At 41.5% G+C, this 16,643-nt stretch overlaps 1 protein-coding gene across 2 annotated transcripts in view; it reads left to right on the top strand.

Moving 5' to 3' along the window:
* Positions 1-16,643, top strand: part of FBN1 (fibrillin 1) — a gene marked incomplete at both ends in the record, with an annotated part of 153,540 nt that overhangs the window by 67,774 nt on the left and 69,123 nt on the right. For both annotated transcript variants that reach the window (XM_080626640.1, XM_080626641.1), the window contains 5 exons: positions 1,856-2,014; positions 3,229-3,369; positions 4,166-4,285; positions 10,717-10,842; positions 12,942-13,064. In XM_080626640.1, coding sequence (XP_080482766.1) covers positions 1,856-2,014; positions 3,229-3,369; positions 4,166-4,285; positions 10,717-10,842; positions 12,942-13,064 — 669 coding nt within the window. The remainder of the gene's footprint in view (positions 1-1,855; positions 2,015-3,228; positions 3,370-4,165; positions 4,286-10,716; positions 10,843-12,941; positions 13,065-16,643) is intronic.

Raw genomic sequence — 16,643 nt, 5'->3', positions numbered from 1 at the left:
TTGCTGGAAATTATACATGGAGATTAAAGTTGCAATAAAAAAGGTTTGGACTGTTATTTCTTTGTGTAACACAGCAATAATTGTTTATGTGGAATAACAGGGTTTACCATTGACACTATAAATACTTCAAAAGTGGTATCTGGGGCATCCAGCTGTGTGTGTGCGTATGTTCGGTTCTCACCTCAGCAGTCTCTTCGTGTCTGCTAATTCTGTTCAATCAGTGGGCACTCCTAAGGCTGTGACTTTTTTTTGCACAGAAGGCCTGGGCTCCTGGTGGTTGGCTTTGGATAATTGGGTATTACCCATAAAATGCAGTATTGTTTCTTTCAGAGAGGCTAATCCGTGGATTCTAGAGAGTATGTGATCAGAGAATTGACTATTAAAACCACCATCATTAGCAAACATCTGCATATTCGCATTTGTGTATGTGTCTTCTGAATGCTGTTTTATCCACAGCTAGACCTCTGATTGAGAGTAGATTCAGCTTACATGTAATTAAGTAAAATAGAAAGCCAGGAGAAAAAAGAAGCAAGTAAAGGAAATACAATACATAATGCAATAAAATCTTCTTGGGAGTGATTTAAAGATTAAAATCACTCTAAGGAACAATAGAGAGAAATGCAGTGACACATGAAACAAACCGATCACCTAAGAGCATTAAAATAGATGCAAAGATCATAATCGGGAAAAACAGAACTTTAGGCTACTGTGTTTATTTTAACAAATCCTCTGTGATTCAGGAAGAGCTTCTAATGTGTTTTACAGGTGGAACTAGAAGTGAGATGAAAGTGTTGAAGGCTGAAATATCCAGTTTAGTTCTCCCAACACTGAATTTATTTTTCAGTTCTCATTTTTTATATTGTTTGGGGAATTCATGCATCTCTCTAGCATTTTGGTTTCATTATGTAATTCCTCTCCCATGTTGTGCCATAAACTTTAAAATTTTGAAGTTCAAAGATATTGGCTGTGTAAATAGTTATTTGTGTATGAACAAATTGTGGACATGAATTAGGTCAGCTGGAAATGTGGTGTTTAATTGTGATACTCTGCATGCATTCTTTGGATCACTAAATTCAAAACCCACACTTCCCAAAGACAAAGGAGTCGGGGCAGGAGAAAAAGTGGGGCAGTAGGGCAGATGCCATTAATAGAGATAAACAATAGGAGAATGCATAACACTCAGTGTAAATTGTGCTTACAGCAAAATAGATCATTTTCCCATCATCTGGAAAAAGACTGTCTTGGTGGGGATCTGACTTAGTTTCTCTTTGTGCTCCTTAGACTGCACCTCATTTTGTTTCTGCTTTTATTGGCAAACTTAATTTTCACTGGGAAATAGTGTTAGTGTATTCATTCTCTAATTGGTTTTGCCTCATTGCTTGTATTTATATTTCTTTGTTTTAGGAGGTTAAATTTTAAGAAACCCAGTTGAAACTGGGCTTTTTTCCCTGTTCAGTATTTTCCTAACTCTGTGGCAAGCTTTATATTACATTAACTTGGGATCAAGTCCAGAAGTCCTTCTTTAGGTAAACTTCCCACTGAGCTCACCAAAGATTTTGCCTGAAAGAAGACTAAGTAGATTAAGATCAGGTCTCCACCTCACTGTTCAATTTCATATCCAGAATGTCAGTTATGTTATCTTTTTACTGGCAGTCTTCTGACAAGCAGTATTGATATCCTCCTGGATTAATGACTCAATTCACAGAACAAAGCTTGCTACTATGAAACAAATTTATGGGCTCAGATTTTCTAGATTACTTAAAGTTTGCTACTGCTAATCTGAAACACTGTGAAAAAGGGGAGGGTTGCATTAAATGGAAAGGCAGCAAGAGTCATTCATGTGTTCACGTTTCAGATGAGTATCGGAAATTATGCACAGTAGCTGCTCTGCTGCCAGCAAGACCTGAGCTTCCTCCGGGCCGTCCTGACATCATCCCTCCACCACTCATTCCTGGTGTCTACCCACCTCAACAGCCAGAAATTGTCTATCCATCTCGGGCTCCACCACCTCATGGTAAGAAAGGAATAACCTTCCCCTGCACCACTTGCATTTAGCTCTTTAAAAGCATGAGTTTCTCAGGAGCAGTGTGCTCCCTTCAACTGTTGGTATCTTTTGCTTACTATATGGACACATAGCCTCTGGATATCTTTCTAATCTTAGAAGGATACCATGGTTACCTGGTATCTTACAGCATGTGTACCTCATTGATAGTGTTTTGCCTGTTGAGACAGGATTTAAAAATTACGTCCTCACTGTCTGTACTGAGGCCCATGTATTGTAGTAGTTACATTACTGCTATTTTGAGGCTGTTGTGAGCTTTACTGCATGTTAGCACTGAGGAACATGAATAGCTCTTTGACTAGGCTGTGATAAGTTACCTACAGAAGAGCCAGAGTGGGAGAAAGCAGCTTCTTTCAGGTTGTTTTCTCACTCTTGCTTGACCAGGTAGAAAATGTACCAATAAAAATATTAGTGTGCGCAGAACTGAGGCTGACCAACATGAAGAAATAACTTTTTCAGAGCTAGACAGGGATAGGTTAGTTTTCTCTAGAGAAAGGATGAAGCCAGAGGAGAATACTGATATATTCCTTATTCTGTCCCTTGCTCAGGGAATTTGCTACACGCCCATATAGTCTGCAGTAGGCACGTGCCACCTGAAATCATTTGTCATAGCCACATACTCCTTTGCACATAAATACAAGCTCATTTCACCCATGCTCTGTGCAGATGCAGGCAGACTCTGCTTGCACTGGCACGAGCTGCAACTATTTGGTCTTGGTTCAGCACCAAGCTGAGCTAATGAGCCCAAGAGGCAAAGTATGTTAACTCAGGCCTGACACTGTGCTGACGTAGCTGCACAGCTTCTGGTCAGCTGGGAGCGTGGACAGAGCCAGCTCATGCCTGCCTGCCAAAGACTGTATAGGCACACCTTCCAGGGTTATCCCTGCCCTCCTGTCACTCTGCTGTCTATGAAAACAGAGACAACTGAACCAGTCTGCCTGCTTTCTGCTACTGTAGGTTTTTAGTAGAGTTCTTGCAGTGCCACGTACCCACTTTACCACTGGGTATGAGCAGACTCTGTTCTCTCTTGTCCTGCAAAAGAGGAAAACAAGACTGACTTGCCATAACAAAAATAATCAGTGGTTGCTAGCTGTTTTCAGATTAATCTCTGAGTCAAAATTATTATAATGAACTATTAAAGTATTTCTCCAACTCTGTTATTTCAGTGATCTTGCCAGTGAACTTCACTGACTATTGCCAACTGTTCCGACATCTCTGCCTTAATGGGCGCTGTATTCCCACTCCTGGGAGCTACCGCTGCGAGTGCAACAAAGGATTCCAACTGGATGTTAGAGGGGAATGCATTGGTATGTGAGTTTCTGCTGTAAATCACAAAGGGAAATTTTGTTTTGAAGAAAAAAAATTATTTTCCACATAGTTATAATAACTCTGAATTCTCCAATAAAACAACCCCCCTCTATAAGAACACAGTAAATAGACTTCAACAGGCTAATTGCTTTCAACTGCAAACATTTAACAAAAAAACAATAATAGACAAAAATAACCTACAGCAGTTTTGCCTTTAAGACAGTATTTAACAAATCTTGTAACTTGCCACAAAATTATACAGGTTTTCTTATTTTACCAGGCTGTGCTATAATGTGTTTATTAGTGATTGCAAATGATCTCTTTAAAATGCTGCCAGCTCTTCGAGTATGCAAACAACCTATTGTTAAAAAAAGGAGTCATGATGTCACAGTTAGTCAGATTTACAAGTCATCTTTCAGCTCATCAGGAGTATCTTGTTGGGATCTTGAGTCCTTTAATTTTGGAACTCAGCGAGAGTTGGATGATAGGAGAAAGGATTAACTGTCTTCTATGTATAAGATTTTGCTTCTGTCAAAATCTGTGTCTCCAGTGGGGCTGGAAATGCGGAGTTGTGGGAATAAGGCCTCTGCCTCTTGTCTTGCTGAGTACTTCTTTTTCCCAGCTCCTGCTTAGCTCAGAACATGGTATCCTCTTAACTGAGAATTCAGTGGTGTCCCCTTTCTTTTCACACTGAAGCACACTATTTCTTCAACTACAAAACATATAAAATACCTCTACAGATCTGAATAACTTTCAACCAGTGTTGTAATAAAAATATACTGTCTGTGTCTGCAGATGTTGATGAATGCGAAAAGAATCCATGCATCAGTGGAGACTGTGTGAACACCCAGGGGTCCTACATATGCCAATGTCGTATAGGATATCAGAGCACAGCAACTAGAACAGAGTGCCGAGGTAAATTATGGCTTTACATCTGTGTCTATACTATTGTATACATACCAGGAGGGAAAATAGTTTTTAAGCAAAATTTAAGAGATGTGTTAAATATGGGGGGTTTTAAAAAAAAGAAATCAGATACGGCAGTAAAAATGATTAACCTGCATGAGCTGGCTGTTCACAGACTGGGTTATGGAGGAAGACATTTTGTATTGTGCTGAAAGTATCTTGATGCCATTTGAGGCTTTGAAGTGGAAGAGACTTATTTTGTTAATTTTTTTATTTTGGTTCTTGATGATCTTGAGGACAATTAAACATCCCTGCTTTGGAGAAATCTTTTACCTATGAAAGTTAAAAGACAGTGAGAAGTGGAGGGAAAGATAAGTCTTCCAGTGGGTAAATAGAAGATTACAATGCCCATGTGTTGTCCTTGCCCACAGTCAGAGAAAGAACTAAACATACATTACAGCAATAAAAGCTTAAATAAGGTATGGAAAAGTAGTGAGGCACTGGCAAGGTCTAGTTGTGGAAGCTTTAGCATACCCATTACTGGTGTTTTGAAAACCAGGCTCAACAATAGTCCTGATGGTCTTCATCCTGTCTTTCTATGGAGTGGGGAATGGGTAGTTTCTTGGTGGTCAGCCCTATGTCAGGATTCTGTGGCTCCGAAACTGTCCTGGGGAGAGAATTTGACAGTAAAGATAGATGCAGTCCTTTATGGTGAAGTCATAATGAGAGACTTCTGGCAGGAGAATGAATGATTACTTAAAATTTCATAAGAAATGAAGCATTTAAATGAAACAGGATGTCTGAATGCTCAGAGTCCCACTTTGTCTTCATATTTTGCTTCATGCACTGAGGAAGGTTCTTTGAGCATGCACTCATTCTGAAGCAGTGTGTTTCTAAAAAGCCAGCAGAAAGCTATCTGTATTAGTGTGTGATTTTTTTTGCTCTTCCCTTTGTGAATCGGAAAGGTATTTGTGGTACAGAAGCTTACTCTGATCCAGGAGGACATGCAGAGCCAGCACCACTGCTGCGTGTTGCCGGGAGTATTTGACCTAATTGCTGCCAAACAGCCATGTTGCAGAAGCATCTTCGTAGTTCAGCTGACTAGTGGTGAAGGAGTGCTGAAGTGGAGTCTCAGCAGTGATGAATTCACTCATGAGTCATTTTTGTCACACGCTTTTAATTTGACTGATTCATTACACAAACACATGCTTGTCAGAAGCCCAGTAGCTTAATGGCATTAAAGTGTGGTCACTTAGCAGTTCCTTTGCAGTCAATGGGAACTGTGCTTGCTTGACAGGCAGTTCAGAAAATGCTATGATGTGCAGAATCTTTGTTTTCTGAAGAAATTTTCAGGACCAGTTTAGGGAAAAGAAAAAGGCTGGTGGGTGCATTTGGCAAAATATGCCTATAGCACTGGTGCCTGCCAAAATCAGCATTCGCTGCAGAATTACTTTGCATAACTATTTTGTATGTTGAGGTTTTATGTTTTGCATACCCAAATGTGTCTGTGCCGATATCCATTTGCAAATGTGTTCCTTACGACCATTCTTGAAAAATGAGGTCTCTACAATGACCAGATGTTTATCTATTCCTTGTTCGGAGGTCCCATGGGAGGGTGTTTTCTGCATGATGAGTCTGATAGGTGACTGATTAAACATTGCAGTCTCTATCACAAGCAACTGATACAACTGTTGTTAGGATCCCGTATAATTCTAGTAGGATTGGGGCATCTAGGAGATGCTGGGGCATGAATTAGCAGGGCTCATTTGGAGAGCTTTAAATTAGATTCGAAGGGGGATGGGGTTGTAGCTGGGCTTGCCCCAGTGGGGCAGCACTCTAGAATTGATGAAGACTGGGAGTCCTCCTATAATCCTAGGGTAGAATCGGTGAGCTCAGCTCCCTCCTTGAAATGCCTGTACACCAATGCCTGCAGCATGGGAAATAAGCAGGAGGAGTTAGAGACTTGTGTTAAGTCAGGAGATTATGATCTGGTGGCAATTACAGAGACGTGGTGGGACAGCTCACATGACTGGAATATACTCATGGAGGGCTATGTCCTTTTCAGGAAAGACAGGCCAGCCAGGCAGGGTGGTGGGGTTGCTCTTTATGTGCGAGAGCAGCTGCAATGTACTGAGTTCTGTCCAGGGACAGGGGACGAGCGAGTTGAGAGTCTGTGGGTGAGAATTAAGGGGCAGGCTGGCAGGGGCGATACTGTTGTGGGTGTCTGTTACAGGCCACCAGATCAGGGTGAGGAAGTTGATGAGGCCTTCTACAGGCAGCTGAGAGCGGCCTCACAGTCACAGGACGTGGTCGTCGTGGGGGATTTTAACTTCCCTGATGTTTGCTGGAAGGACTACTCAGCAACCCAGCCACAGTCCAGGAGGTTCCTCCAGTGTGTGGATGATAACTTCCTCATGCAAATGGTGGATGAGCCAACCAGGAGAGGAGCGCTGCTGGATCTCATCCTCACTAACAAGGAGGGTCTGGTCGAAGCAGTAAAGGTTGAGGGCTGCCTTGGTTGCAGTGACCACGAGATGGTGGAATTCAGGATCTTGTGTGCTAGGACCAGTACAATAGCAAGTAGAATTGCAACCCTGGACTTGAGCAGGACAAACTTTGGCCTTTTCAAGCAATTGCTAGGGGAAATCCCATGGGCAAGGCTGCTTGAAGGTAAAGGGGTCCAAGATAGTTGGTTGACATTCAAGAATTGCGTACTCCAAGCTCAAGAGCAGAGCATCCCGACACGTAGGAAGTCAAGGAAGAGGACCAGGAGACCTGCGTGGCTAAATAAGGAACTGCTGGGTATGCTCAAGTGGAAGAGGAGAGTTTACAGGTCATGGAAGGAGGGGCTGGCCACTTGGGAGGAATATAAGGCTGCTGCTAGAGGATGTAGGAAGGCAGCTAGGATGGCTAAGGCCTCCTTAGAATTAAATCTGGCAAGAGGGGTCAAGGACAGCAGAAAGAGCTTTTTCAAATACATAGCTGATAAAACTAACACCAGAGGCAAGGTAGGCCCACTGGTGAACGGGATGGGTGCCCTGGTGACAGAAGATACAGAGATGGCAGAGTTATTGAATGCCTTCTTTGTCTCTGTCTACTCTGCCGGAGGCAGTCCTGAAGAGCCCTGTACTCCTGAGACCTCAGATGAAGTCAGGTCAGTGGAGCAGTTTGCCTTAGTCGATGAGGAATGGGTTAGGGACCAGTTGAGCAATCTGGACATCCATAAATCCATGGGTCCAGATGGGATGCACCCGCGGGTGCTGAGGGAACTGGCGGAAGTCATTGCTAGACCACTCTCCATCATCTTTACCAAGTCTTGGGAAACGGGAGAGGTGCCTGAGGACTGGAGGAAAGCAAGTGTCACTCCAGTCTTCAAAAAGGGCAAGAAGGAGGACCCAGGTAACTATAGACCGGTCAGCCTCACCTCCATCCCTGGGAAAGTGATGGAGCACCTTATCCTTGATGCCATCTTAAGGCATGTCAAGGATAAGAGAGTTATGAGGGGCAGTCAACATGGCTTTACCAAGGGGAAGTCATGCTTGACCAACCTCATAGCCTTTTATGAGGAAATAACACGGTGGGTGGATGATGGCAGAGCGGTGGATGTGGTCTACCTTGACTTCAGCAAAGCATTTGACACAGTCTCCCACAGCATCCTCATAGCTAAATTGAGGAAGTGTGGTCTGGATGATCAGGTAGTGAGGTGGACTGCAAACTGGCTGAAGGAGAGAAGCCAGAGAGTTGTAGTCTATGGGGCGGAGTCTAGTTGGAGGCCTGTATCTAGTGGAGTGCCTCAAGGGTCAGTATTGGGACCAGTATTATTTAATATATTCAATGATTTAGATGAGGGAATTGAGTGTACTGTCAGCAAGTTTGCTGATGACACTAAGCTGGGAGGAGTGGCTGACATGCCAGAAGGCTGTGCTGCCATCCAGCGGGACCTGGACAGGCTGGAGAGTTGGGCAGGGAGAAACTTGATGAAATATAACAAGGGAAAGTGTAGAGTCCTGCATCTGGGCAGGAACAACCCCAGGTTCCAGTATAGGTTGGGGAACGACCTGTTAGAGAGTAGTGTAGGGGAGAGGGACCTGGGGGTCCTAGTGGACGGCAGGATGACCATGAGCCAACACTGTGCCCTTGTGGCCAAGAAGGCCAATGGCATCCTGGGGTGTATTAGAAGGGGGGTGGTCAGTAGGTCGAGAGAGGTCCTCCTTCCCCTCTACTCTGCCCTGGTGAGACCGCATCTGGAATATTGTGTCCAGTTCTGGGCCCCTCAGTTCAAGAAGGACAGGGACCTGCTGGAGAGAGTCCAGCGCAGGGCGACTAAGATGATTAAGGGAGTGGAGCATCTCCCTTATGAGGAAAGGCTGAGGGAGCTGGGTCTCTATAGTTTGGAGAAGAGGAGACTGAGGGGTGACCTTATTAGTGTATATAAATATATAAAGGGGGAGTGTCACGAGGATGGAGCCAGGCTCTTCGCAGTGGCAAACAAAGATAGGACAAGGGGTAATGGGTACAAACTGGAACACAAGAGGTTCCACTTAAACTTGAGAAGAAACTTCTTCTCAGTGAGGGTGACAGAACACTGGAACAGGCTGCCCAGGGGGGTTGTGGAGTCTCCTTCTCTGGAGACATTCAAAACCCGCCTGGACACATTCCTGTGTAACCTTATCTAGGTGTTCCTGCTCTGGCAGGGGGATTGGACTAGATGATCTTTTGAGGTCCCTTCCAATCTCTAACATACTGTGATACTGTGATACTGTGATTTTGGCTGAATGAATATGTTAATTGGAGTCATAGGTGAATAAGTTTGTCACATTATGATTAGCGATCAAAACAAAAAATGCTTTTCAGTTGCAGAAGATTATTAGCTAGGAGTGTGTAGGAGTCAAAGCTTTAATAGCAAAGTGCTTAATGTAATCTACCCAACATTTCTGAAAGGAGGAAGTCAGTCCTGACATGGAGATGGCTGCAGTCGTGGACATTTCAGTGAGAGGAGAGCTTTGATTTTTGCAAGTTTCTCTGAGGAGGGGAAAAAAAATCCACAATGTTATTTCATAAGTAGAAAATTAAAAATGTAACATAAACTAATAGCCTGCCTTCAGTCAGCTGTGTGTACATAAAGAACAACAAGATTCTGTATTAGTTTCTGCAGCATGATTTAGTTGGCATCAGATGTGCCTACAAAATCCAATAAACTCTTAAAACTAAAAGGCCAGAAAAATCTTGAGATGCTGTAGCATATCTGCTTGTCCTAAGGCTGGTGAAGTAGCTGAAGCCAGGGTCAGGTACAAGTGAGTGCCGCAAAAGTAGGGGGAAGGGGGAGGACTGAGCAGAGAGAATTGCTTGATAAACAAAATAATGCTTGTTCATCAAATGGGGGGAGGTTTTTCAAGCCTGTATGCTTTTGCTGGAAGTAAAGAGGGCTGCAAACTGGCACCGCAGTGATCTATCACTTGAGCAGCTCTTGCCTCTCCTGGCCTGGTTTCTTCGTTGTAAAACAGTTATTTTCAGGGATTTCTTCGCAGCTTCCCAGAACCATTGCACTGCAAAGAAGGCAAATACAGGTTCACAATGTTGAGAGGCATCAGTTCTCCCTCAAATAGATGTCTAGAGAGCAGGAGCATTTGGGAGGATACCCTGTCCTCTGCTTCTTCGTGAAGCGCAGCAATGCCCTTCTGCAGAGAGGGCTTAGGGAAGGGCACCTGCAGGATACTTGGGAAGACGGCGTGATTGTGCGGTAGATAGGTCTGCATGGGCTGGTTGAGATCTCTGTGAGCAGAGTCCCCTGTGTGCAGGAATCTCTGGGAGATGGTCCAGGCCTTGATGGAGAACACTGAGCAATCCGAAAAATGTCTAGACAGTCTGTCTCAGCATCTCCTCTCCCCTCGTTTGGAGGAGAGGGAGAGCTGCCAGCCTCGTGTGATATCACTATTCAGGTCCTCCAAGGCACTTGCCAAGCACCTCCTGCAGAGAGAGGGAAATGAGGAGCTGATGTTTCAAATATAAAATATGCAGGAGAAATATTTTCTGAGGTTAGAAAGTCTCAAACTTTCCTGTTATCTTACAATGCAGTAGCAAAAGACAAGCTTCCCCATCTTTCCGTCATAGTTAGATACTGTTGAGTTAAACTTCAGTAAAAATATTATCATGATAAACAAAAATGCAAAAAAGCAATTGAAAGGGTCTGATTCTTGTCTGAGCAAGCTGCAGGGTAATAGTCACTGAAATTCTTGCACAGCAACTTGAAATTTCAAGCTGATGAACATTTTCCACCCCCATAATGTTTACTTATGGAAATCAAAATAAATAATTTTTCAGGTGAATATAGTTTCCATGTAGGGTTAAAAACCTAAGGGAAAGGGAAATGGGAAAAATTCCTCTTGAGTATAAAAAAGAAAACCCCCAAAATGTTATTTTTCTTTTTGTTTGGCTTTCAGACATTGATGAATGTTTACAGAATGGTCGTATCTGTAATAATGGACGTTGCATAAATACAGACGGTAGCTTTCACTGTGTGTGTAATGCTGGCTTTCAAGTGGCAGCTGATGGGAAAAACTGTGAAGGTAAGGCTTTGCTGAGTTTATTCTGTATCAGTAATTGCAATTACAAGAGGTTATTCATGTCAATGAAAAAGAAAAGGACCTCTGGTGGGGCGGAAGAGAAGGAACAAGGCATCACATTTCTAAATACCTTTTGCTGTATTTGGGAGGGCAAGTAAACTGTCTTTTGCAGCCAGTTCTGGAGCCTTGGCTTGGCAACCATCAACAGGATGTCTGTCCAGCAGGAGAAATAGCACATACCACTATCGCAAAATGCAGTTTCTTTGATGGGAGTGGTACATTTTAAAACGGAGCGCAAGTCACATGCTGCCTGGTTTTACTGTGTGTTTAACAGCATGCTTTATGGGATCTTACTGGGTGACTAGCAATGTGTTTTATGTAGATGCAGTCTGGTCTGACCCATAAAAACTGTTTTAAGAAAAATTTGTAAACATAATTGATGTGTTTCTACCTCCCAGACCTTTAGTAAAGGGGGGAAAAAGAAGAATGTTCTTTATCATGCTTCCCAAGATCCTTGGGAGGGTTCCCAATGATCTATTCATACGTTAAAGGAATTTCAAGCACTGTTCTTAGAAACATTTTTGGCAGAATATTATCTCAGTGATTCAGCTCAAAGACTTAGTGCCAGAAATCCTGGTTGGGATAGATACACAGATTTTTTTTTTTAAATCATAAATTATTTTTGTCTGACTTAGCCTGTAAGTAAAAAGAAAACACACCATGTCTAGAAGTGTAATTTCTGTCCAACACAGCTGCAATATGAAGGAAAATAGCACGATTCCGAATATATTGTAATGTCATTATGATCCAGTGATTTTATGTGCTAGTAGTGATTCTGTTAATCCTTCATAGAGACAGACATTTTAAGACTCTGGTTTTCCTGACTCTTTTTTAGATACAGTTTAGGACTATAAGCTGCTTTTAAAATATCTTATTATGGAACTATATTGACTAAATATATTTAGAAATGAATATGTTTTGGAAAAAACCCTCAATTCTGATTTCTTCCTTTCCCACCAAATACCATGTGCTAATAGTAATAAGAACCAGGACATCGGCAGTCTGGTAAAACATTTTTAATTCCATTGCATAAGTTGCCAGAATGTCTGTTGCATCTACTTATGAAACAGTTTCATCTCTGGCATTGTAATGCATTGAGTTTTGTTCTTAGGAATACATGTGCACACACACTAATCATTAAAGACCATGGCATTGTGCCACACCTTAATGTAACTGCATGTACTGCTTTATATGAAACTGGTAAATAATGCTGATTTTTTTCGATGTAACATCCAAAATTAATTTAATTTGTGCCAGGATGAAATAAAGACTAAAATGATATAGAAGTTTACTCAAATCAAGTACAGTTATCTTTGTACTTGCCTTTTTCTTTTTTTCCCACTCCTGCCTCTTTTGGTCATGTGAGTAACTGTGTAGGGTTCAGAATAGCACTGTCTGAGATCTCCACCTTTTCCTATTTGAATCCTTCATGCTATGCCGTACCCTCATATGTGACCTGTCATACTGAATCCAGGGAAGGGATAGGTTTCATTTTAAACAGAAGTTGATGATGGAAGCGCCCACAGAATGAATACTTGAGCACAGTGCTGGGAATTCTCCCACATCATGAATCTTAGACTCACCCAATGGAGGTTATGAAAGTTTTCACTCCAAACACAAATGCCTGCTCCTCCCCTGTCAGGTGACCTTAGTAACAGAATTGTGTTTGCCATTCCAAATGGGAGGCTACTTCTACCCTAGCTTCTGTTTACATCAAGACTGCAAATCCTTTTCAATTACGTACCTTTCTCACTTTTTTTTTTAATGGATTTTACCAGCTGGCAGTTCTTAAACTTTCCAGCTTCTCATCCATTTTTCATTCTCTTTGCTCTTTTTGGATGCATACCTTTAGATGTTAATGATTCATTATGAAATAACGGAGTTGTTACTTTGACACATTGTCCTGTCATATGTTTCTGATTATCATGTACTTCTGACAACTGACAAAGAAATTGAGGTTTATATTTTACATATAAAGCATATAAGTAAGAGTTCTTTTACTTAAACATTCTGAACATTATCTCTACAATGTACCTTTTCAGATATGGATGAATGCAGCATAAGGAACATGTGCCTCAATGGGATGTGCATCAATGAAGATGGCAGTTTTAAATGCATTTGTAAACCAGGCTTCCAGTTAGCATCTGATGGACGCTATTGCAGAGGTGAGCACAATAAAGTTTGTGAGTCATATCCCTCTGGTAGCTTCAAGAATCACCTCATTTCCTTACAGTGATCCTTGGGGACAAGAAATACTGGGCAAGTCCTCCTCCGATATGCTTTTTTAATCAGCTGGATTGATTTGTCATTGTGCAAGACAGCACTCAGTCTTCCAGTGTTGAGTAACTGCCCTAACCAGCCAGTGGGAAACATTCTTTGATGAAAGACTGTGTGATCTGATCTAATCCAGAGGATTTTACCTATTAGGTCTTCAGTAGTTTGATTCCAGTCTACCTCACTTTTTGTGTTTGGCTTTTTAAAGTTTTTTGCTTGGCCACCCAAGCATCCTGGCTCATTGCCTTCTTTGGGTTTTTCTCTCATTCCTTGCCTGGTGTTCCTAGTCAATACAGCATCTCCAAGGAGTGCCTGGCACTCCGTGTGACTGAGATGCAGACATGAGCACCACAGCAAAATTGTCTTTCCCATTTGCTGCACTAACTCAGCAATACCCCCTGTGGGAGACACTGCAGTGTTCTGATTGCTAGTTATGTCATCAGTTTCCGTTCAGTCCTGTCAGGAACTGGAAGTTTTGAGTGTATAAATCTTCATGTTTCAACAAGTTTTATGGGCACAAAGCAGCAGTTGAAATAAGGAATAAACAAGTGCTGGGCCAAGTTACTTACAGTTTTTCTTTTGAAAAATTTGAAATCTTTTAACTGTTGGAATCAAGGCATAAAAAATGCTTGTGTACAATTTGACAAATTGCAGAAAGGGCCTCACTGGGTTACACAGCAGCATCTTGTTGTGGACCAATAACAAAACTATATGTTTGAATAAAGAATTTGGTTTTGAGAGTTAGTGACATGAAAGGTGAATTAATTTGGATCCTGTTGCTTCTTGAACATTGTACCAGTCTTAGATCTGTTCTATCTGGTGTCTAGACTTAGACTTTAGATCCAAACCAGGCCACTAAGCGTGGTAAAACATCCGGAACTTCTCTTGATAACTTCTGCACTAGGGATGCAGGACAGTACAACTGAGTTTTCGGATGGGGCAATTGTGTATTTCTAATGAGAGATTACCCCATTCTGCTTTTTAATAGAGTTGTTTTGATTGGGAGAATGAATTGGTCATTAGTTTCTCAAATGAACAAATGTGCAGATCCATGCAAGTGTCTCCCTAGCTTAACAGCTACTTGCTGTGTTGGCTGCACACATAAAACAATCAGCTTTATTTCTGATCTTACGTGTTTCCCAAGTGGTAGATGTATGTCTGTGATTTGCCAAAGCTTATGTCTTAACTCGTCTGTGTGTGGGACCAGCAGTGAGACTTGCTCTCAGACTTGGCAGGGAAGAATTCAATGCCCATCAGGCCTTGGCATATGAGCCAGTTGTGTTCCCAAAAACCACTGATTGCTCTCTGTGTTGTTAGCAGGGATTCAATTCACTGATGCAAGCTCAGCCTAAATGCTTGTTTTGATTTTTCTGCTGAGCATATTTTGTCATTTTTTCTTTTTTCTTTTTCATTAACATCAGTCTGTGCACTGAAATGCCATCCAAGAAGATGGTATGCAAATTGCTTCAGACTACTTAAAAACCAATGGTACTCAACTTCACAGCCTCTGGTACGTGCCTCCTGGCTAAACAGGAGTATGGATACAGCCCAAAAGGGGTTTCTGGCCCTAGAGAAATGTTACTTCTGTGCATCAAAGAAAGAATATTTGAAAATTATCCAAAATTGCAGGCAACTCGACTGATTCCTACTGAAAGTTGGAACAGATTTTATAGTAAAACGAAGGATTTCTCCCACTGCTTTTCAACACTTACAGTAAGCCTTGTTCTCTGTGAATGAGCACGCAAACTTTCATTACATTCTAAAATTGCTATTGGGTCAAAATCAAACCAGATTTTGAGACCTTGGCACCCCAATTAGACTTTTTCCCCACTTCATATTTGTCTCATTTCTTCCACTTGCCCACAGTATTATGAAAGAATTCCCAGGAATACAGTGCCTACAGAGAGCACAACTCTGGTGAATGTCTCCCGTTATGTTAGCAAAAGTTTAAAAGATTGATTGTTAATAATCTTTTCCCATTCATTCTGTTTTTCCTTATTGAGTCCTTTCTGTACACACCACATGTACAGAGTAAATAATCTCTGTCTTACGAAACAGTTAGCTCTTGAAACGCTCAGTGTTCACACTGCATATCCTGAATTTGTTTGTGAAGTGAATGCATTAAGATCTTACACAAGCTTAAACTCTAAGCTTATGCTTGCCCATGCAGTTAGTGCTCGTGCATATTGGGAATGTGTGTATGCACAAACTGACACTTCTGCAACATAATGGCTACCTGCCTGAGTGATTTTGATACAGAACTGAACATGTGTTTTTGCCAAACCCTGTAGGGGATCAACAAAAGAATATACGAATCACAGCATGTAACACATTGTGTATATAAACATCTCATTTGATGCATGCTAAGCTGAATTTTGAACTATTAAGAAGAATTTCTAAACCAAAATTAGGGATACTGTAATTGACACTTAGTTCCATAAAATCAGAATTGAAGTATAATAAGTACAAGGCATATGCTTGGCTGTCTGGTAAAAAATTCCACTCAGGCTTTATGAAGTAACATGCCAAAAAAGAATGTTACACCGTAGTCTTGTGTATTCCCTGTTATACAAGACATACTAAACTTATTCACCATTAGCTTCTTTCACCGATGATTTGCCAATGATTTTTCATCAATGCTTAGAGCAGGCAGAGGTTTAGAGCATTATTTCTGTTCCATACATCGTTTCGTCTTCAGACCAAACAGGAATTCCCCAAATTGAAAGCTATTGCAAGGCAACTGGAAGTGGCGGTTTAGTAGTCTGAGTAAGTTTTTCCTGGTTAACATTAGAGAACTTAATGTACCCAGCTGGCACTACTGAGCAGAAAAGGCAAAAACTCATTGGACGTGGAGAATGAGTCCATGAGTTGGTTTTCCAGAATCTGGTTGGAATATTCTGGCAAAAGTCAGAAAATGAGTATTTTTGAAGTCACCCAAATGATTTTTACCATAGAAGACGGCAGAGCCTTGTCAAGGTCAGAAATTTGGACTTTATGCCTGCTTGTGCAGTTGGTTTACTGGAATTTCAGCCCTGGTAAAAGCGGAGGCTTTTTACCCCATCTTTACGGGAGCTGGTTTTTCAGCTATCAGCACAATTCTAAGTGACCTACTTTACCTTTCTATAAAACATCTATAACAGTATTTTCAACACATTTATAAAGTGGTGCAAAAGAAAATGGATTGCACATTTCTCCCCTTAATAGCTTACAAAATGTTTTTTGCAAATGAACTACAGGAAAAGGAAAAAAGTAACTGCCTCTCTGTTTCTGTAAGTAACTTTTAAAAAGGAAAGCTTTGGGTTGTTTTTTTTTCTTTCGTTTCAGGAGAACTTGTATCTGTCAAAGGAGCTCAGTGTTGTCTAACAAAATAACTGTTTACACTGTTAAATCGTATGGGCACATTTTGAAGTCCGAGCTCAGTTTTTACTTGCACTTAGTAAAGGACTAAATTTAAAGTGGAGAAAAAGCAT

This window comes from Psittacula echo (genome assembly GCF_963264785.1).
Source record: "Psittacula echo genome assembly, chromosome: 10".
NCBI lineage: Eukaryota > Metazoa > Chordata > Aves > Psittaciformes > Psittacidae > Psittacula > Psittacula echo.
Note: the sequence above shows the minus strand (reverse complement) of the source record. Positions and strands in the feature narration are given on the sequence as shown.